At 37.9% G+C, this 23,048-nt stretch overlaps 1 protein-coding gene across 1 annotated transcript; it reads right to left on the bottom strand.

Annotated features, from left to right (window-relative positions):
• Positions 1 to 11,349: 11,349 nt before the first annotated feature.
• LOC127640113 (hyaluronidase-like) lies at positions 11,350 to 21,385 on the bottom strand. The gene is made up of 5 exons (XM_052122517.1): positions 21,215 to 21,385; positions 16,998 to 17,203; positions 15,584 to 16,348; positions 13,733 to 13,822; positions 11,350 to 12,302 (listed from the first exon to the last, which is right to left on the bottom strand). The coding sequence occupies exons 2-5, from the start codon at positions 17,148 to 17,150 to the stop codon at positions 11,850 to 11,852; spliced, it is 1,461 nt and encodes a 486-aa protein (XP_051978477.1). The 5' UTR covers positions 17,151 to 17,203; positions 21,215 to 21,385; the 3' UTR covers positions 11,350 to 11,849.
• Between the last annotated feature and the right edge of the window lie 1,663 nt (positions 21,386 to 23,048).

The raw sequence follows: 23,048 nt of genomic DNA, 5'->3' as shown, positions 1-23,048 counted from the left end.
AAGAAAAAATTACAAATATTCATTTTTGATATGAAAAATGATGCCATTCCTCACAGATATACAATACACATTCTTGATATTAAAAATAGTATTTCAGGATTTTTTCAGCTAAACAATTCTTTAGCTCTGCATTTGATGTTGTTATTGTATCAGATGCAGTTTACCAGTAAAAACAATATATTAAATAAATTAAATAATAAAACAATAATTAAATAAAATAACTAAACTAGTGCAAATGTCCATTCCTGACATCAACAATTGAATTACAACTTGAAAATTAGAAATGCAAATGTTTGTTATGTGTAATTTGGTTTTCAGTAGTGGCAATGCTAATTCCAGATCTCTGTAATGTGATTGTAAGTAGTAAAAATTATTTTAAAGATGTGTTTTAATTACTCTCCAATTTAACAATATTTAACATGTTGAAATACATTTGCAGATTTACAGAAAATTTGTATTTTCACTCATTTTCAAGTGTTGATGTTCAGGTGTTGATATCAGGAATGGATATTTGTTCTAGAACCAATGTAATTATATTTATAAAAAATGTTTTGTAATAAGAAGTTCCTTAATTTAAAACAAATTAATTATAGATATCTGTAATTGTGTTTGACAAATCATTATTCAATTCTACTAGTAAAAATGCAATTACAGATATCAATAATTATGTTTTTACTAGTTGGAATTACATTTTTGCTATCAAAAATTTTTTTTTTTTTTTGTGAAAATATCATTACTAATCTAAATTTATTTTGCACATTCACTAGTAATTTTATTCCTGATATCAAGAATTATGATTTTAACTAGTGAATTTTTTTTTACAGTAAATTCTATTAGTTGCATGACTTTCACAGTATATTTGACAGTAGTTTTTCCACAACTGATTACAGTTAAATGACAACTTTATACTGTGACTTTTCAGTAAACAGGGCCAGGAGATTTCTGTAATGTAGCAGTGCTGTATTTTAGAATCACAATTATCAAATATATATATTTTAACCTGCAATATTTGTTAATTGTCACCATTGTTGAGTTTTGCATGCTGAGTGTTGATATCTGAGCTGGTTGTCAGCTCTACTAAGGGTTTATGGGCAATAACAGATCAATCATATCACAACATGACATTGCAAGAATTACTACATCAATTTTTGATTACAACTTTCTTTTTTTCTTTCTTCCAAAAGCACCAGTGTAGACTATACATCTTGATCAGACTTAGTCAGTCTCTAAAGTGAACACATTTTCTCCCTGCAGCACAGTGCAAGTTATAATCTTCTTAAAACAAAATTGCTTCAGCTAGGAAAACAATTCTGAACTTTAAACAAGTCAAAGTTCCCATACAAAGGGAACACTAATCACCCTAATAGTAATTTAAAACAAATCCCACAATGCAGTGTGATATTGTTCATTTACAAAAAAATGTTTTACTGTAATTTGTTGTGTTATAACAGAAAACTGCACAGCCTGCACTGATTTTACAGTAAAATTCAGTAAAGCAGTATTTTATTGTAAGAATTTACTGTTAAATTTAGTAAAATCCTGGCAGTTTTTTACAGTGGTCCTGCACGTGATTAAATGTCAATTCAGCTTTCCACAATCCCAGACTTTTCAAGAGTTATATTAATGCAAGTATATGAAGTCTGTATGTGTTTAAAGGTGCACTCTGATGGTTTTGCCAGTGCTAAACTTAATTTAAACAGAAATAAATGTAAATGACGTACACTCACATGAGATGAAGACTTATATTAGTCATAGTATTTTAGTTATATCTGTTTTATTCTACATATGGTGCTGCATGGGTGCACATTTATGAGCACCGCCATGTTGAGATCATATGACCAGCAGAATATTATCTATTAAGGTTTATCTCAATAATCCCCTGTAATTGGACTCAGATTGTGAAATATAATCCAAATGGCTAACTGCAAATAGTGCATTTCTACATTGAGAGTTTTGCCAGAGCTCAGGCACAGTGGACGGTGCACATGCTGACATGGTTCAGATTGGTATCTGGCCTGGGTCATGTTCTAATTCCTTTCCCCCTCTAAACCGTCCTGTAAATTAAAAGGTAAAAGGCCCGTAAAACTGATAGAAGTGTGTTTTGTACCAACATTAACCATCCAACAACCAGCGTGTCATCATGGATGGTAAATTTAATGTTGTTAGTCATTCCCACAGCATACTGTTGGCCCGCTATGGTGCAATATTATGATTGGAGTGCAATTTTGTGGACGTTGAACACCTTATGTCCTTTTGGATAAAACCACATTTCACCATACAAACTGGGAGGTCCTTTTTATTAAACCACAGCTTAGCAAATGCAGCCCTACTGTTGACATAACGATACTTTCAAGTTTGTTGTATCCTAAATCTAGTGTTTGGTTTGCATGTTCAGATGGGGCATACCTTTACCATACAAACTTGCTGAGTATGAACTTCTCTTTTAAAGAGAAGTCTTATGGGCAAACAAGTTGGCGTATGATCTGAACCTCTGCAATGAAAATAAAGATTCTTCCAGTACTCCGAATGTTCCTAGTTAAAGTAGCTTTTGGCACAAGGAATTATAGCTCAATTGTATGGAAATACAAGCTTCTCCTACATCAAAAAGCACAGAAATGTAAATCAGGTTCAGAGTACAAGTGATAAATAATTCCAGGAGCTGTCCTTTAAATGTACTCATGATGATCTAGTGAAATAAAATTCAAATAGTACAAAATGTTTCTCTATACAAATAGGTGTTCAATATGTTGAGTTTTATAAAATGCTGTACAGGTGTTGCAAACTGGGCAAAGCAACCTGAGAAACACTGTATGAAAAAAAGAATAGTTTACATAACCATTTTGGGTATAAAACAGTATTGTCAGAGATCTGTTTTGTGACAGAGTGAATATATACACATGTATTTGATTCCATTAAGATGTTCCAGACTGATCTCACGGAAGAATCAGCAAAAGGAGATTGAATGCTTTGTCTGATAAAATCAGTCAATGCTTGACTGATGTCGGAACTGCCCCCTCGTTGACTATTAAAATACAGAAGTCTTATTAAGCCTACCGCATGGAGGCACTAGTCCGGAATTAGACATGTTGGGTCCGACTTCAGGTGAAAAAACATTTGAAACAAACATGCCGATTTCCCGTGTGATCATGTTGGATGGTTAGTGGAGCTGAACTTTGACAGTGGACTTCATTTATTCTGCCCACATACTACACCACTCTGGTGAGTGAACGAGGCCCAGACAGTTATTTGAGTAAAATAATAATTTACCACACAAGAGCTTATATTAGGTGCTCAAGGAAAGAGGTAGATAGGGAGGTGGAAAGTACAGGTTCTTGGGGTGATTGCAGAGTGCAGGTGCTGATGCATGTCTGTTGCATTGAGAGATGGGCATTTTGTATCCTCATGACGTGTGGTAATGGAATCAGGTGCATTTCATTGATCCATCCCAGACATTTATGCAACGTTGTGCAGACAGACAAGTAACACTAATCCCTGCTAACACGATGTACCATTTACCTAATTTACTTGTCCTTTTTGGTCATTTCATGACTTGGTAAGAGGCGCAGTAACTGCAATGTCACAGGCCCGTCATTTCATTACCATTATATTACCAATTCACAACGCTGTCTTTACGTCCTCCTAATATTGCAAGTTTACCCAGAATTGCCCAGTTTCGTAAAATATACATAATATTCGAGTAATTCTATGACTGGCTTACAACGTAACTGCAATGTCATGGGCCCATAATTTCATTACCATTAAGTTACTAATTCACAACATCGTCTTTACGTCCTCCTAATGTCCCAAGCTTACCCAGAATGTTCCAGTTATATTTTAATATTTGGGTAATTCTATTACTTTTGTCAACGTAACTGCAACATCATAGATCTGTAATATAATTACCACTTTATCTTCCAATTCCAATTCCACTTTTGAATGTTTGTATGTTCTCCTATGTGATTTGTAGGTGTTGGAATATTAAATTTTCTAGACAGAGCAGACTCATGAAGCAATGGATGCCACATCTACATTTACATTTATGCATTTGGCAGATGCTTTTTATCCAAAGTGACTTACAGTGCATTTATTACAGGGACAATCCCCCCTGGAGCAACCTGGAGTTAAGTGCCTTGCTAAAGGACACAATGGTGGTGGCTGTGGGGATCGAACCAGCGACCTTCTGATTAACAGTTATGTGCTTACCACATCTAGGTAATAAAACCTTGCAAACATGTTTTTTGATGACCATCCTGCTGCAAAGCATATATCCTGTAGGGATATACAATTTGTCCATGCCCATGAAGAGACCATGCCTCTAGTTTAATGCGCTTTCATGCCAATAGGACATCTCACGACCTATGAGTCAAAAGCGAGGGCGATCGCATCAATGATCCAGTGAGAGAGCCTTTGTTTGGAGGCGGACATGCCTTTTGTGCATCCTCCCCAACAAACAAAGAGCTGATCTGACAGTCTAAACTGGCGAGTGCGCTCCACATGTGTGTGCAAAAATCAAATTCGCTAACTGCTCCTCATCTAAATTAGATGGTGGAGACGAGAAAGCTTGTTGGTGCACTATCTGAGCACTAAGGGTGTGGAAAGCACATTAGGCACATAGACTTTTTTGAGTTTGATGGTGGCTTTTGAAAGCCCGGGACTGAATCCCAGACATGAACTGTCAACCAACAGCACATGTATATTGCCAACCCGTTCGAGTAAGGCCAGAGCCAACAGCAGTGCTGTCTAAAGAGGGCACACATAACTCAAACAGATTCCAAATGTTTGAAATCCCACATTGGAACCATAGCAAGGCAAGGTGGGTTCAAGTACTTTATGATTAGATTGTGTCTGCCTATAGAGGAGCCAGCCTCTGGGACGTGAAATGCAGAGATGGTTGCTACATAAATCTTAAGCATTGACAGAGAAATACCTGTGTCCAACCACTCTTGAAGTAATGTAAGAATCTCTGTTATTGGGTAATTTACTGGGTCTTTGCTGCATAAAAAGCACAAAGCCGCAAACACATGCCATTTTAGTGTCTCGTACATGGCGCTTTAGCCTGCAAAATGGTGTTTTATTACAGACTGAGCCAATTCTGGCTTGTTCATTGCGCTCCCTTCAGGGGCCATATGTGTAGTGTCCTGCGCTTGAGAGAGCAGATCCCTCCTCTGTGGTATATCCCATGAAGGCCCGCCTAATATCTCCATTTCCGGAAACCATGATTGGTTGGGCCATTTTGGCGCAACCAACAGAACTGTTTTCTTGTCCTCTTGGACTTTGCTGATGACATAATTTGGCTAGCTGGGATGGTGTCCATGAAGCTTCCTATAACATTGTCTTGATAGATGTTGGCCAAATGTGACACAAGTTTATTTTTCTCTTTCAAAATCAAATAATTATTTTACTCTTGTTGTTTTCCGCATTTCTAGTCCTTCTATACGACCTAGTTGAAACTGTTCTACAATAATGGCAATTCTAAAATTGGTTTTGGTGTTTATGTCCCGCCATTTTAGGTGCGAAGCTTTCTGGTATAAAAGCGGGCGTGCAAACACCATTCCTCAGAATTTTCTTCCTTCAAGACAGCGATTCATCTCTCGTCTTTAAGACTTCTACTTTGCTGTTGACATACACGAGTCAGCAGGCGGGATCTTCACAGCAATGAGAAGACCCTCCGCTCCTATGCTGTTTTCCGGCAAACATTTACTCCACCTCGCGGACCGCTCAGCATCCTGCTTCCTTGCAGCACTTCAGCAGGAGTTTTGTATCCTTATAAGCTATTGTGATATTGTGTTATATATAGAAAGAGCTGCTTACGTGCTCACATCTTTTTAAAGATGACGTTCTGTAAGTGTTTATTATGCAAGGAACACATCCCGTACATCCCACATCCTGCTGTCGCTGTCTGGGCCACCCCCACATAGAGACAGCACTCATAAAAACAGACTGTCCTCACTGTGAGGGCATGAAGCTCAAGACGCTTTGCTCGCAAATCACCCTCATTCTGAGGGATGATTCAGCCACCCGTGCCCTCCCACCTCCTGAGGGATCACACGAGGAGGCACGATTGAGCAGGTTGAGCAGGATGAAGGTGGATCTTGTTACAGTATGTACGTGACTAGCTTCGGCCCTCTTCAGGAGCGCACGGCCTTGTCATGTTCGGCAGTTCTGATGCTGGGTATGATGATAAGTCTCTCACTGTATCTGCCGAGTGGTCAATGGAGGACGTTGCCACCTCTTCCCCCAGCATTGTGTCTTTCAAGGGCAGCCATAGAGCCCAGTCTCAAGTGGTCTCCTCCAGAGAAACCTGAAAAATCTCACCTTGATGAATGGTTCTTGCAGTCAGGATGCTGTCAAGCAACCGCGTTCTGCAGATCTGTCCCGTTCTTCCCAGAAGTTCATAAAGAACTGACAAAATCCTGGCATGTACCCTATTCAGCTTGCTCACAAAGTGATTCCAGTCTCCTCACTAAAGTGGACCATGGGAAAGACAAAGGTTATGTCCATATATTCCCTGTGGAAGAGGCGGTAGCAGCACATCTCTGCCCGGCGAGTAGCAGGCCATGGAAAACACAGCAGGCTCATCCTTCCAAGCCATGTCGACTGATGTCCGCACTGCATACTCAGCACCGGGCCAAGCAGGTTCAGCAATCCACACGATGGTGGTGTGTGCTGTCTCTTAAGACCGAATTACTGCTGGCTTTGACCTCAGTACAACGTGTCAATGATTTGCAAGCACTGTCATTTGACAATTCATGTCTGGAGTTTGTTCTGGGTCTTTCAACAACCACTGTCAAACCCAGAAAAGGCTATGTGCCTAAGGTTCCACACCCTTCAGAGTGTAGGTGGTTCTCCTTCAAGCCTTTTTCCCTCCTCCGTTTAATTTGGATGAGGAACAGTCCTTGCATTTGTTATGCAACCTTGCGAGCGCTATACACATCTGTTGAGTGCACCTGCCAATTCAGGCTGTCTGACCAGCTCTTTGTATGCTATGGAGGATGGACAAAAAGAATGTCCATCTCCAAGCAAAGACTTTCTCACTGGATCGTTGCTGGATCGCACTGACTTGTGAGTTGCATGGTACAAATTGCCCAACTGGTGTTAAAGCACACTCGACTAGAGGTGTGGCCTCTTCATGGGCATGGACAAAAAGTGTATCCTTACAATACTATGACAAGACTATTACAATAATATGTTTTGCAACCAGATGGTCTTCTCAAAATATATTTGCAAGGTTTTATAACCTAGACGTAACATCTCACCCATAGCAAGTCGTCTCTGTCTAGAGCGCTTCCTATTTCATTGGCCAAACATATACTTATGCCCCTCTTTTTAAGTACGGGCTCCCTGACTTTTTACCGCCTGCATTCAGACTGTTGTATTTCCCAAAAGTTACAGGCACTTTCATTACAAATAAGCTTCCTTCCTGACTGGGTTTGTGAAGGGGTTAATTCATACTATATGACTATAGTTCATATATACATTCTGAGTGTTCCCCTCCTGACCCACCATGTGGGTCATTCACTTGCGACATACTATTGACGGTCGCAGTCCCGTGGGACTGAGGCATCATGTTTCCTCTCTGCAAGTTTATGTCCTGTAGTGCGGTGTGATGAGACTCTGTTCCCCATAGCGTCACCTTAGTGATGCAATGTCAAGTGTACTGAGTTGTAAGGGAACGTCTTGGTTGCGTATGTAACCTCAGTTCCCTGAGATGAAGGGAACGACACTACAGAGTTGCCTACAGAGACTCAGAGTTCTTTGAGGTGTGATCGATGTACTCTTGTTCCTCAGTCAGAAATTTCGGTGTGCCCGCTTTTAGACCGAACAGCTTTGTAAGCTAGAATGAATGGCCATCAATTAATTTGGCCACGTACTGTAATTGTGTATTTATGGCACCTACAATGGCTAAAACTAAGTATCTGAACCAAACTAAAGTTCACCTAAAATAGAAAGTGTCATCAGCGAAATTTTAAATATTGTGTTCTGTGAGTTGTCAGTCAAAATTGAAAACCCATCATAGAAGTAAACTTTTATTGTATTGACAAAGGACTGTGTCAAAGCCGTTCACACTCCCTTCTGAGGAACATGTGCAGACAATCATCTCGTATTTTTAACAATGGGTCATAACAAATGATCCTTTGATTTTGGCAAGGCAGTGTTTTAACAGAAGCTGCACTTCATTAAAATATTTCACAGTGGCACTTTGCAGACTTTTTAGAAACCTTAACACTATACATGTAGACTGCTTTCATATTTGTTTGCACGGTTTTTACATTGTAACTGAATACTTGTCGAATCTAAAATTAATCAGACTTTACATTACAGTGTGAAAACATATCACATATATATACTATGTAACATCATAATAAAGAACAACATGTACTTAATATTTATTGTGTGAAATTTTGTGAAAAATCTGTAGTTACTCTTTGGCTTAGTTATTATATTTAAATGTATTAACATAATTAACTTATTGTATTAGCATTTGTTTTTTTTCTAATGCAATGATCAATTTATAAAACCTGGTCTTAACCTGATTTTATATTTTTGATTTGATTTATCAGTTCAATAATTTGTATTTTCTTAAAAAATCTAATAATGTAAATTATATTTATATATATATATATATATATATATATATATATATATAGGAAATACAGTATGTGTAACATTGAGACTGAATTGCATTACATAACAATGTAACAATTACATTTAGAGTAATTTAATTACATTTTTCCCTATTTTACAATAAACTAAGACTTATCCAGAGGTAGTAATTAACCTAAATTGTATGTAATACCTGTGATTGAGTAAGATACTGCAAATTATTGTGAAGTATATTGTTACGTCCTGCAACCTGTGATTAGTGGTGAGTGAGTAGGGTAATGTAAATGGTTAGTTTGTAGTTTGTGGAAAAATTATGGAAAGGGGAAAGAAGACATCACCAATGAAGCCTTTCCTTTCTCCTCTCCAGTTTTCAGCCTAAAAACACCTGGTAATTACTGGACTTCAGATTATTTGCCCAGGAGATGTTATTGTGTTTTGTTGTAAATGGAATTAAATGATCCATGGCTTAAGGGTAGAAAGTAAGGGTAAAAGTACAGAACAACGACTGATTATTGCAAAACCCCTAAAAATGTGAAACCCTTAAAAATCATTATTTCACATCAACACACAACTGATTACAAAATGCACAGAATTTTTTTTCTTTCAAAATGATAGCCTTTGTTAGCCTAGACTCCATTGGAGAATGCTTAAAGAATGCAGAGCTAAACAATGACAATCTAAATCAAGGAAAATTTCACAAGGGTTCTGTGTACATAAATCTTAGAGCAGTTATTCTTAACTGGTGGATCGTGACCCAAAACAGACTGATTTCACAGTGAAATCGGTAACAGTAGTTTGATATTTCTTTACTTAAAATTGGTCTGTCCTTACCGATATTTAAAACACTGCCCCTAGTGGCCAAATTGGTTAGTGTTGTTGGGCATATGGGCATGTGTGAGCTCTATTTTCTAGGTGTAACATCCATGTAGGGGCGCTAAAAGTGAGTTGTTTCCAGATATGCAGGCTGTAATATATGAAGAGGAATGCATATTATATTAACTGTAACCCCCAACTCAAACCCTAAACCTAACCATCAGTGGAGGAAAAATTTAATGTTAGAGAGAAAAATGCAGCCTCTGAATTGCACTCGTCACTGATTATGTGAATGCAATTACTTTCTGGTTTTCGATCATTTTGGCTGTGTTCATGCCAACGGCATATATTTTTCCAAAAGGTGTGTATTTTGGGGGAAATTTTGATATTTTACATTTACATTTATGCATTTGGCAGACGCTTTTATTGGTGCGAACCAGCGACTTTCTGATTAACAGCCCTGTGCTTTAGCCACTACGCCACCACCACAGATATTTCAACCTCAGTTCCTCTAATACATCTATAATACACTGTGTACAGGAAATAGTTACACTCAGGACCTTCAGGACAAAAATGTCCCCATTGAAATCCATTAAAACTGCAATACACAGCGCGCTTCCGGTCATGCCACCAGGTAAGGTAAATACACTGGAGCTGATGCAACAATGTCTGATAGGAGATGCCATTTGTTGGTTAGTCGGCATAATGTGGGTGAGCCTATAGGATACTGCAACTCTCTGAAACAACATGCCGATTTCTGTGTGATCATGTTTCCCAAAATAAGGTCACTGGTCTGTTCTCATATGGTTGCGGACATCAGGGAAAAACAGTGCTTAATGTAAATAGTTAAATAAAAATAAATATGTAATTTGCTGATTGTTGGATTAGCATCTATCTGGATAGATGCTGAATTAGCTAGGTTCAGGAACTTTTAGAAGGATGGCGAAAACGCTGTCCATATCTTTTGTTGTTGTTATTAAAAGCTGTGGTAGGTTGGTGCAAATTGATCTGCCACTTGGTAGAAGCTAGCCAAATTTGGCAGGTCAGCATGGACAGGTTGCGTGACATGCTCTCATCCTCGAAAAAAAAATGTTACCCAGACTTAATTAAATATGGGATAGCATGAGGAAAAACATGGTTTGTGCCAACCATAATGTGTTTTGTTCTACCAGTTAGCGCTAGTGAGCCAATAGAATTTCACTAGTTCGCCCTCCTGTGCAGCCCTGGTGGAAAACTGAATTGCCTTGCTATCTCGGGAATAGGTGCTCTAGATCGAGACTTGATTTGAGCTCTGACCCCCCAACTCCCCAATGACTCCTCGGTCAAGTAGTATAAATGTATACTTGTTTTGTTGTTGTTCTAGATAAAAATGTACTTCTGTGTAGTCTCTATTGCACAAGCAAAGAAAGTGAATACCCACCAAAACACACATATACTGGACTGCCTTTGATGTGTTCCCCATGGAGCACAAACTATGTAAAGGCACTGAATGACCCCACTCTCCCTCATATATACAGGCGTTTTCTTCCTCTTAACTTCCCGGCAAGGGGTCTTAAGGTGCTTGTGTTGGATGTGTCTGTCCCACCCAAAACTCCAGGAACTCCTCAATCTCTAGATCAGGTTCCAAGTCTGCTTTTTGAGTGTATTCTGGGCTCAAACACACAGCTGTGAGGTGTGTCTCTGTTATGCACGACCTTGGTAGCCTTTCCTCGCATTCCCATTTGTACATGTGCAGTGATCCGCAATGTGCCCGATAAAACAATTAACATAAATGCAAATAAATATTCTAATCCAACTCAAGAGCTGTGTTTTATGTAAGAGGGAAGGTCTTTGAGTTTGATTGGTAGCATGTTCGTTTTCAGTAAATGTTGATCTAGGATCAAATTTTTTTAAATTCTGTTATAATTTATATTTGATACAGATGACAGTCTTTCTTGTGCAGAACATAAAATTACATTAATGAATATCCCAGCTTGTCTTTTCAATACAATAGCAGTTGATAGTGACTCATGTTAAAGCTTAAAACAGGACCAAAAGCGTCACAAGTGTAGTCCATGTGACTCGTCCATCATATCTCAAGACTTACGAAGGCATATGATCGAATAAATGTTTATCAAAAATCTTGATGTCCAGAATTTTAATTATTCTGTCAACTATTCCTTTAACTCTCTGCAAAAACAGTCAGTTCCTTCCAAAAATTACAAGCTCTGAAAAAATTAAAATAAACATATATTTTTGTTTTAGCTAATTTAAACTTTTCTGCAAAGCCAAACACCCTCCACCTCTCCTTATGACTCACTTCAGCCTAGACATGAGACTATACAGAATATTGTACAACCTGGTGACCAAATTAAAATATGGTTAAAGACATACAATATGCAAAATGCAGTTCAATATATTATGTCCTATGTAACATATGCAATAAATCTATCTTACAGTATCAGACACTTAATTATGAGACAAAAACCCAGAAACATAATGACAGACAGACAGGAGAAATGCAGAGACAGGACGACCAGCAGCTCTCCCAGGACACTGTCCCTTGGGTTGTGAGGAAGAGGCTCTGCTACCTGGGGCATCTCACAGTAGATGCCGGTCCAGCCCTGGTAACACTGACAGGTAAACTTTTGCTTCATGTCCAGGATATCAAGGTTATTGAGGTGTCCACTGACGTGAAAGCGCGGTCCACGGATGGCTCGGTTGAGGCGAATGTTGAAGAATCGAGGGTTGAGGTGCAGATAAGCTCCAGAGTCCAGACTCTTACGGACACATTTGCCATTCTTCTTGCACAAAGCCTTGCTGCAGAGCTTAGCGGCTGAGGTCACATTGATCACATAGTGCCCCAGTGGACCATCAATGTACTTCTTAACTGTCAAGCAGTTACTCTGCACAAAGTCAGATACATCCGTTACTGTAGCTCACAGACTGTATACTATCACAGAATCATATTGATCTGAATACATTTAGCTTTAACCACCTTTCCCAAAGCCTTGGGATACATGTTTTTCTTTAAAAGTTGTTCTGTCATTACTCTGAATGGACATCTCACTTATCGACTTGTTGGAATACAAGTTTAGCTCAATTAACTGCATTTGTGGCATAAAGTTATAATAATTTCAACTCGTTCCTCCTTTTTTTTTTTTTTTTTTATAAAATAAAAAGGAAGTAAATATTGTGGTTACAGTAAGGCACTTACAATGGAAGTTAATGGGGCCAGTTCATAGACCCTAAAATACACATTGTTTCAAAAGTATTGTCAAAATATTATACTTGTTAACATGATTTTAGTGATACAATCCCTTACCAAACTTTAAGATGTTTTTTTTCAGAAGGGGAAAAGAGTATATCTATAAAGTTAGCATAGCTTAAATAATTTGGTCTTGGAAGTATTTGATGAAAATCTTAAATAATTTTGAAATTTCAGATTTTTATTGCAGACTTGGGTGTGTTGGCAAGTCTGGCCACAGTTTGTTACATTGTTGAGATTTCTTTAAAAAAAAAAATATTTTTAAATTAAACATTTTACAAGCTTGTAAGGTAATTGGGGCCTATTTCTCAGGAGAAAAATATGAGAGGCAGAAAACTTAAGCCAAAGTCTCAATTTCGCTCTCCATTTAATCTCATTGGTGTCTGGAAAAAACAATTGAGGCATATAAGAGATCTCATTTGTGAATTTGCTATAGACAAGTATGTTTTTGTGGACTTCCGTCAACAAGACTGAACATGATTCAATGTTCAGATCTAGTCAAAAATTTGCCAATAGATGGGATATATATAAAATCTTAGCTCATTTACGTATCAGACAAGTAAGCATTTAAAAATGTGATTGTCATGCAACAGAAACTCTCCTTCTGGTTCTAATTACTCTCACCTCTGCATTTTGTAAACAGGAAATGGGATGCACCCACAAAATGAGCATGTGTCTTCAGGAGTATATCGTTCTGTCATTGTGTGAAATAAATCACCAAATACAGAGACATCCTGACATCATCAGTTATAGTGACAGCAGTATAATTCTATTTTAGGTTTAGACAAAAACAGCATAAATAATTTTTGAGATTAAGACAAAAAACAGAGGGATAGATAGTTCTCTGTGCTTCTAACATGTATTATATTTTTAATACTATAAACTCAAATTGAGTAGATGGTGATCACAAAGTGTTTCCAAAATGCTTTTGGTTATGGATGCAAGTATTAGTAATTAATCTCATAAACAGCATCTTAATGATTTTTTAATTTAATATTTGTTTGGAGGATGTTTATACGATTATAAATTTAGTGAATGTGCCCCATGTTTGATATAGATGATGAGTACCTGAGATCTTGCATATTCAGATGACCCCCACAGGACAACTCCAGCGGCCCCCAGTGCTGCGCTCTCCCCTATGGTGTGCACCAGGTCACTCTGTATAGGGTTAGAATTTCTATATTTGAATGCAATATAAGCAGGGCTGGAGGGAGGGAGGGAGGGGGGGTCAAAATCACTGCTGGTCCAATTTAAACCAACGTGATCACACGTGAAGTCAACATGTTGCTACCAAATTTTCTAGTACCCTTACATCAACCACATTCTGCAGAATTACTGACAAGCGCCATCTCCCATCAGAAATGCTTGTATGTCGTTTGTAAACATTCAAGTACATTTACCTTCTTCTGTGGTCAGGGCCAGATTTATAATTTTTTAATGGCATTCTAGACTAAACTTCACTTTGAAACTCCAGCCAAATGTGTGATAAGGCACGTAATTTCGTTTTGAAAAATGTTGGCTTGTAAGTAACCTAATAGCAACCACCCTGAGAACTGCATAGCAACATGCTAAAACCACTCAGAACACCTTAGCAACTGTAGAGAACCACTATAGCAAACAAACACAACACTAACATTGTTGAAGCAAATTTTTCACAGTCAAGCACCTCAAATCTAGTTTGTAATCTTAGTAAAAAAGTTAAAGATTTCTTATGTTTTCTTATTTGCATTTAGATATTGTACAAAAGTGTAGTACAGGTAGTTAACATACAACTTATGGTCTGGAATCTGGAATCTATCACAATGAACATATGGAAGCTATTGGTTGTAACCCAGACTAGTCATAATAAGTGTGTTACCTTGATGTACCTCACTGTCTAGAAAGGCGGGTGGTCCCGATTCCCATCAAACTGAAAACATGGCTGTAGACCTACTGCAGAGTTTGATTTGGAACATTCCACTCATAATTATGTGACAGATGAGTGTTTTAGCATATCTCAAGCACTTCAGATGCTGGGGAGGAGGGTGGTGTTGGGGAAGGTCTGTCATTCAAGTATTTGACGAGTGATTAAAACAATGCGTGTGTGATGGGTTCCTACAGTATAATGCGCAAAGTTTTCTTCTTGTCTTGAAAGTATGCTTTTTAACAATTGGGAAGTGCTAAAGTAATGTTAAAGAGTACACATTTCAACGATTCGTAGGTTTTTTCCCTCCGAAAAGTTAAAATACTGTGACTCAACTTCGGCTCAGTTAATTGCATGTTACTAACTGTGAATTTGGTGATCGAAGAGTTCAAAAGTAGACAGAAAGTTCTGCTGCTGAAATCAATCACTGCTTACAAAATTCAAAGCACTCCCCCAGTGGCCGAAGCCGGAAGTGTTGTTGAACGTATGGTCATGTGTGCACTCCAGTTTCCGGGTTATATGTCCACAGAGTGGTGCCAAAAGCAAGTTGTAAAGTGAGTTGTTTTTAGTTGTAAATTATGTAATAGAGTTAACAGGAATGCCCTAACCCAAACCCAAACCCCAATCCTAAACCTAACCCTTAGTGGAGAAGACATTTCATTTTAAAGCGTAAAAAGCAGATGGGGCAAATTTCAGTATACTGGGACATTCAGTAGAAACATATAGTTCCTGTGTGATCATTTTAATTGGGAGTGTTTGTTTGGCAGACCAATTGCAGATGGGGCAGTGTTCAGGAAATCTGTGTTGTTTTATATTTAGTATTTGGTAATTTTTTATTGATATTCATAGAAAAGATAGGACAGAAAATGATTAGTGTGATCGAAAAATCACAGCCAGTCCTAAATTCAGTCTTTCAGAGCACATTTGCTAACCACTAGGCCACAGCTGTAACTTAATGGTTAACCTTTTAACTGATTGTTCAAACCATTATCTGAATCTTACAATATTCTGCTCACCTCTGACAGTACGACAAATGTGTAGGCGTAGAAAGGCCTAGAGTAGACAAAAACGGGCAATGTGTAGTCATTCCGGGCGATTGAGGCAACCCGCATGGCCTCCTTCACACGGTAGTGCACAAATTTTACTGTGTTGTGAGAAGACATGAGCTCATAGTCAAGATAGATTGAAGGGTAGAGGGCTGTACTCTCTTTCCAAAGCCACATCAGGTGATCATTACGTACATGCTCGACATTAGGACACTCGCCAGTGTAACGCAACGGATGCTCCTTGTAACCATAGTTGTAACAGTCAGGAAAGAGGTAAAAACCCCATAGACCATGTGGTCGCCGACTCTCTGCCAGTAGAAGTGTTGAATTCATAAACACTTGTCCAGCTCTCTCAAAAAGCTCTTTTGCTTCATTCTCCACCTTACTTTGTGGCCAGCCTGGATGCAACTTCCTTATAAGCTCCTTGGACTTGTTCCGGTAGATGTCTTTAGAGCCCCAGTTGCGCACCCACTGTGGTCGCCAGTTTTCCCAGTCGATGACGCCCAAACCATGAAAGTCTTTGTAGGGTATAAACTTGTCAATGTCAGCTCGAGCTTTGCTGAGGTGTTTGCTCAGACTTTGGTTCTGAGGAAGACCCCCGTTAATGGGAATTCCAGAGCTGGTGTAATAAGGGTAGTAACCCAGGTGGCTGTGGTAAAAGATGGTCACGTTGGGGCCACTCAGGGTCTCGTTGTGATTAGCAACAATGTCGAAGACACTAAGGTCCAAATCCACCTTGTAAAAGATAAAGGAAATATGGTATTTCCATCATTTGGGCCACACAGATGTAGCATTTGCTATTATCGTTAACAAAACATTTAGGGAATTCATGGGGCTTAAATGGGGATAATGGTTGAATCTGGAAAGGGAACTAAAAGGAAAACTAAATGAAATAAGTTTTGTTAAAGGTGCACTTATTAAAAAAAAAAATGTAAATACAGATAGAGCATTTCAACTGTACTGTTGTCAATGTATAAATTAGCTATTCACATTCAATGAACTTATTCCGTGAGTACAGCATCCAATTTTAAAGGAAAAACATTGCGATAAAGCTGGTCAACATGGCCATACTCAAAGGTGCATCTAGCACCATATGTAGAATAAAGTTGCTTTATTTCTAAGACTGATATAAATAGTCTTCATCTCACGTGTGTACATTTTTTTTTTTTTTTACTAAAAAACAATCTGATATTTGCCTGTATTTCTTTGTTTAAAAGTTTAGCAATTAGCAAAAAAGTGAGTATACCTTTTAAGTGAAATAAAACTAAAACTAAACTGAATTACATTTCCATGGCTCCAAAACTAACTAACCATTGAAAACTAATTTGAAAGGGCAAATTTTATCTAAAATGGAAATAAAAACTAAATTAAAAATGTGTTCAACCTTGAATCGAAGACGGCAGGATTCAGTAGGCGCGTTCCACAGGACCACAAATGGCCGATGGGGCAGCAAAGGTGTGTGGGCTTGCTTCAACTGATCGCCTTTGGCAACCACCAATCCACATACTGCCACAGCCAGAAAGCCAATCAATGCCATTGCCCCAGCACCCTAGTAGACCACTCAACCCACATGCCACAACCTGAAGAGAACTTGGAAGAACAAATTATAAAGAATCACATCACTGCTGAGAAAATGATTACATTTTGAGGGTCATTTGGCAAAGATAATCAAAGACGTTGTTGAAAGCCCAAGTTAGCAAGGGTCACCAAGTAGCAGTGCTCTAGATTCCACAGCACAATGCTCCTCTTTACTGCACCCAATTATAATGTCCTCTCATTTAAATAGTCAGCCAACATGTTGCTCATTACACATTTTTTGCAAACAGAGCATGGAAAGACAATCATAATCTCACCAGTGTATTAAAAAAATATTTTAAAGGATTGAAGTTTAATTTATTCATTAAGTTGGGTGAAGTAAACTGGGCCACTTTTTGACAGTCATCTCAAATGTAAAAATGTTCTAAATGTACCTGAATTTAAACTGTGTATAGGCCTACATAAATTACTTTATTTTTATCATAGTTCTTCTGGACTCACTGTTGTTAGCAGTATGTCAAAATCTGTACATAAAATTATTGCAGCACAAAGGCAAAACACATTAACACATTTCAACATGATCACATGGGAAATCGACATGTTGCTTCCAAATGTTGATGTACCCTGAAATCAAACCGATTCTGCAGAATACCTGACAAGTACCATATTCTCTCAGATATTTATGCATCAATTCAATTATGTTCACCTTCGCCTCTGGTGCCACAGATAGTGTACTGCACAAGCAATCCCAGGTGAGGTCTGTCCGATTGGAACCAGGAAGTAATCACAATCATGTAAACAATGGTAAGCACAATTTGGAGGTTGCAATTTGCTCTAAAATTAAATTTTTACACTGAAAGTTAAGTTTATATTTGGTGTATGGGCTAGGGTTTAATAAAATATGCATATATTGTATAACTTGCTTTTGGAACCACATGCAGACCTTTCATCCAGAAACTGAAGCTCACACATGCCCATACATTCAGCAACACTTCCAGCTTTGGCCACTAGGTGCAGTGCTTCGAATTTCAGTAAGTACAGACTTGTTTCAGCAGCAAAACTGTCTTTTGTCAAAATGTATAAATTTAACAAGTATGGCTGAAATTTGGTCTGGTCTGGCTCAACTATGTTCAGTGTGAAAACTGCAGTAACTACAAAATCCACATTTAAACCAAGTTATTTTGAAGCCATTTTTCTCAGTCTTAGTGTTGATGTAATTACTCTATTTTGCCTTTGTATATTTCCCCAAACCAACTATTTTACCAAACCACAAAGCAACAGTGTAGACAATACCAAGATTGATACCCCTGAATTGGTTTTGCAATTTTGTTTGGTGTCATTGAATTACAAGTCTGAAGTTTTAATAGTTATTTTAAACAGGAGCTTTGACATTCCCAGTGTTTATCTATTTTTTGAACACTTGAAAATGTACATGTGTATTACGTTAAAATTCCTCGCTAATCTCTGTCAAATTCTTCTCACGTTATGAGTGTGTTCGTGTACATGCCAGAAGTGTGTGTGGGGGTCTCAGATATTCTCAGATATATTTAACAGATGGGGCTGTGAGGGTCTGTCAGATACAGTAAAGGGATGATATAGCTTATTGTAGATGTAAAAAATCTGTGTTTATTCTTCCAATTGAAATGGTAGTGAAACTTGAAGCTCTGCCTAAGAGCAACATCATGGTAAAGTCACTTCAAGTGCTTTCATAAACCACAACTATCCACAGTGCCTTACCACAAAAAAAAAGACCCCCCAAAAGACATGTCTGAGACAAACTGGCACAGGCCTTTTCCTCAAACAGAAAGAAGTTCTCAAGGGACATAAGAGCCAAGTCATTATTTTATTTTTGTCTGTAAAGAAATGGATTAAATCCAGATGACTAAAAAGCTGAACATCTTGTTATAGACTGAACTTTTTTTCTTTTCAGCATTTAAGTCACCTCTATAAATGTACAATATATATGTAAAAAAAAAAAAATACTGTGCATTATATATTCATCAATTTTATATGATTTTTCCTTTCATTAGGATCTCAGAAATAATGTTATTACTTTTATCTATATTATTAATCTTAAGTAACCTAATTTAATTTAAAGGTTTAATCTAAAGTGGACCACAAGAAGTCTTCTTATATTCTGTGACAAAACTAGAACATTTACTTCATGCTTTTCTGAAAAGTAATTTGGAAAAAATGGAGACAGAGCAGAAATAAATGTAAACCTAACTTAAGCTTTTAAAAAAAAAACAGCATGTTGAATCTGAGAGATAGAGAAAATATTTGTCATTTCTGAACATTACTGAAACATTAATCTTGTAAATTTGTGACCTAAAAGCTTTGACAGTAACAAACCCTGATGTTCCTCCAAACAAGAGATTTTGCATGAAATTCAATGATGCAACTTCTTAATACTCTACAAAAGTAGATTTCATCATGCTCCTGTGCAGTGTTGGTGAAGCGACTTTGAAACTGGAGCTTGCCTAACTACAAATGATACATAATTAAACTGTCAAGCTAATCTTTTGAAAAAGTAGTTTGCTACTCTACTGAATAAGATATCCAAAATCAGTTAACTACTTTGAAACTAGTTAAGGGGCAATATAGTGTATGTATTTGGGCACAAAAATATTTTTGAATGGATGAAGCTGGTCTTCTAGCCTGGCCATGCTAATCTTCAGCTGGTCTTCCTGGATTTCTAGCTTGGTCAAGGTGGTCTTCAGCTGGTCTGTTTGGTCTCATAAGCTGGCAAAGATGTTCTCCTATCTTGGCCAAGCTGGTCTTCAACTGGCCATGCTGGTCTCCCTGCCTGGCCAATCTGGTCTTCAGATGGTATATCTGGTCTTCAACTGGTCTAGCTGGTCTCCTAGCCTGGCTAAACTGGCTTCTAAACCCTGTCAAGCCTTTGATATTCACAGCTTGGGTGAACATAGAGGGTATGTGATGATGTGTCAATTCTATTAAAAACTATTTGTGTATGGCTTTTGGCTGATGTCGGATACTTTTCAAGAGGATAAGCATGTAAGTTAAAAATGTGAAAGCTTTTTTGTTTTGCCTCAACAAGGAACAGAAGAAATGAGTCAGCTGCCAAAGACTATTTTGCCTGTTGGAGTCAGCATGTGGAAATACAGTATGTGTTTATAACTGCAGTTGGTCCCCCATATACCTTGTGGAAAAGGCATGTAGGCTTACAGTGTGTGCATTTTTCTGGGTGCTGTAAATATGTTTGTTCCCATGGGTCATGTCTGAATGACCCGCTGTGCTCCATTTATTATTTACAGCCCTTTACGTGCTTCATCCAGACATACTGCATGTCAGTGGACATTTGTTTATGTGCTGTCACTATACAGTTGGATGGTTCCCATGAATCAGGTTGCCCTCAAAATGAATAAATGGGAACTGGTGCTATTGAAAGCCTCTCTAATCCTGTCCTAATTAGGAGGGACTTGGTCTACACACATACACACACTTTGCTACCAGCAAGCTCATCTGCTGCCTTGAACATGTTACTACTTACAGTAAGCTTTTCACATGTTTAGCTCTAATGTAAAGGTAAAGGTAAAATGTTTCAGCATCACTAGTGGCACTAAATTGAATTGCTAAAATAATGATTGTTTTTAAGTTTCACAAACACTCCCCCTGTCTGCCATAGTTCAGTGGAGAGAGTAAGGCCAAAACTCTCTTTAAGAGATTTCATTATAAACCACTGTTAGGTCATTTCCTATTTGGAGAAATCTTACCCAATCAGTAGTTCTTCAGCAACAACACTGGCAATTAGTGGTGTTTGAAGTGAAGCCCCTATTTACTATGGGAAGTGCTTTGAGTGAAGTGTAACATTCATTTATAAATGTAACATTCATACCCATAGATTTTGGAGCAAAATTTAAGAAATCATGCCACATAAAGCTAATGTCAACTTCAGTTTCTGTTTTGAGGCTTCAAACTGTGAGAAGGGTATTTCAGAGGATATAGTTGAGTCAGCAATAAATTTACATTAAACATTAAAAGCTGTAAAGATTTGTTAAAGTGGATTCAACACTTTGATTGGGATAAACACACTACACTCACCTCTACAGCCTGTTTTCAAAGAGGAATCAGATTTGCAGATATCTTCAGCAACCACTGTGTCCAGTGTCCCCCTCATCCAAACTAGGAGGCACCACGTAACATGTCCAATGCAGTTACCTTGTCTTTGTATGGAATATCCAGTTTTGAAGTTCAGCTGTGCTATTTGTGCTGAAAGATTTCTCTGTTTATCAGGGTTTGCTGTACGTTTTGTTGTGTGGGTGCATGGCATCAACATTGGCACTCTTTTCCATTGTTAATTGAATTGGCTCCTCCTCACTAAGCTTCCAAATAAAATCAACAGCAATTAGAGATCTATGATGTGCCAAATCAGTGTGCGTCACTCCAGGATCACAATCATTTCTAAGTGATTTTTTGCCTGATCACAATTAAATGCTTGTGCTACTTTGAGACTAACAGTGCTGGTTTTACGCAAGTTGAAGTCAAGGCCTGAATAGTTGGAGTTTTAAAAAGATTTGAAAAAGACTGCTTATGAAAGGAGCATGTACTGAGAATGTGCTTAGACCAGCACATTGATATTACACTTGATATTCTTGCATTTAAATAGTTGTAAAAACAAGGCCCTCTTTTTTATGGTAATGCAATATCACTGTTGTTATGGAGAGTAAATCTACTAAAGTAGACAGTTTCTCCAATGTCAGGTGGATTGAATTTTCAGACACAAACATCTAGACTGCATGACAGGGTGGGACCCAGTATAAGGACCACATGCCAGTTTCTTCATTTATTTTATTACATTTTTTATTATTATACATGTTTTTGTTTTTGGTTATAGACACAATCCTATAGATTTACTCTTTCCTTTTTCATATATGACAAAAGTAATGTTTTTCTTGTAGAATATGTGTTTTGGCAGGACTGAAAGCTTGCATTCTGCATTCCTGTCAGTATTTATCTGATTTAGTTACCCAAACGGGAGGAATAAAGACCAGAGGAAGTTCCCCCTCTCTGCTTGCAAAACATGAAAATTGCTTACTTTAACACAATCTGGCTCCACAGACAGATCAAGGACTATGGTTAGATTGCATATTTATATGTAATAGCACCACGAGGAGGGAGAACTGGTCTCAAGAATAATCAAGAGTGCACTACAATATACATAGGTGTCATGCATGCACTGATTCATTTAGTTATTTATTTTTAGTTTATATTTCCGGGCATCTGTGGCAGGTTTGTCTCACTTGGGACCCTAGGCATGACCAAAGGAGAAAAAAAAAACACCTTTTAACTAGAACTGGGTGAAAATACTGGATCGATTTTTTTGATGCATCACGGTATTCATATGAACAATCTCAATATTGATTTTTTAAATCCCAAGAATGATATTCTACATACTACAAAGAGAGAATATCACTCGCATTTGCAATCAAATTTTGCGCTTTGCGACTCAAAATATCTGATTACCCTGAGTCTGAGTAGTATAGTGGTGAAGAAGTTCAGCAGTGAGATCCCTTCACTGTGTTTTGAGAGTAAAAGTTTGGTTTGACTCATTCTGTCTGTCCAAAGATTCAATCCATTTGTCATTGAATAATGTCTCTTTTAATACCCTTTCTTTCACTTTCCAGCTGCAGTGGTCACAGGCTCGCCAAAACTGGACAGTTAAAGACTGGGAAAGCATATGGGATTTCAAAAAGGATTTTGGCTGAGGTACACATATGGTAGGCCCACTGCAGCCTCAGTTTTCTCTTCTTGGTTGACAGAAGTGGAACCAAACATGGTCTTCTGCTGTTGTAGCCCATCCACCTCACGGTTTGATGTGTTGTGCATTGTGAGATGCTATTTAGATCTATACAATTGTACAGAGGGGTTATCATCC

This window comes from Xyrauchen texanus, chromosome 49 (assembly GCF_025860055.1).
Source record: "Xyrauchen texanus isolate HMW12.3.18 chromosome 49, RBS_HiC_50CHRs, whole genome shotgun sequence".
NCBI classification, from domain to species: domain Eukaryota; kingdom Metazoa; phylum Chordata; class Actinopteri; order Cypriniformes; family Catostomidae; genus Xyrauchen; species Xyrauchen texanus.
Note: the sequence above shows the minus strand (reverse complement) of the source record. Positions and strands in the feature narration are given on the sequence as shown.

Excerpts from the sequence above, each read along its gene's own strand:
- LOC127640113 (XM_052122517.1), bottom strand. The coding sequence starts at position 17,150 with ATGGCATTGATTGGCTTTCTGGCTGTGGCAGTATGTGGATTGGTGGTT. Across the intron at positions 16,349-16,997 it reads CCTGCCGTCTTCGATTCAAG|GTGGATTTGGACCTTAGTGT; the intron begins GTTGAACACATT and ends ATCTTTTACAAG. Across the intron at positions 13,823-15,583 it reads CATTTGTCGTACTGTCAGAG|AGTGACCTGGTGCACACCAT; the intron begins GTGAGCAGAATA and ends AACCCTATACAG.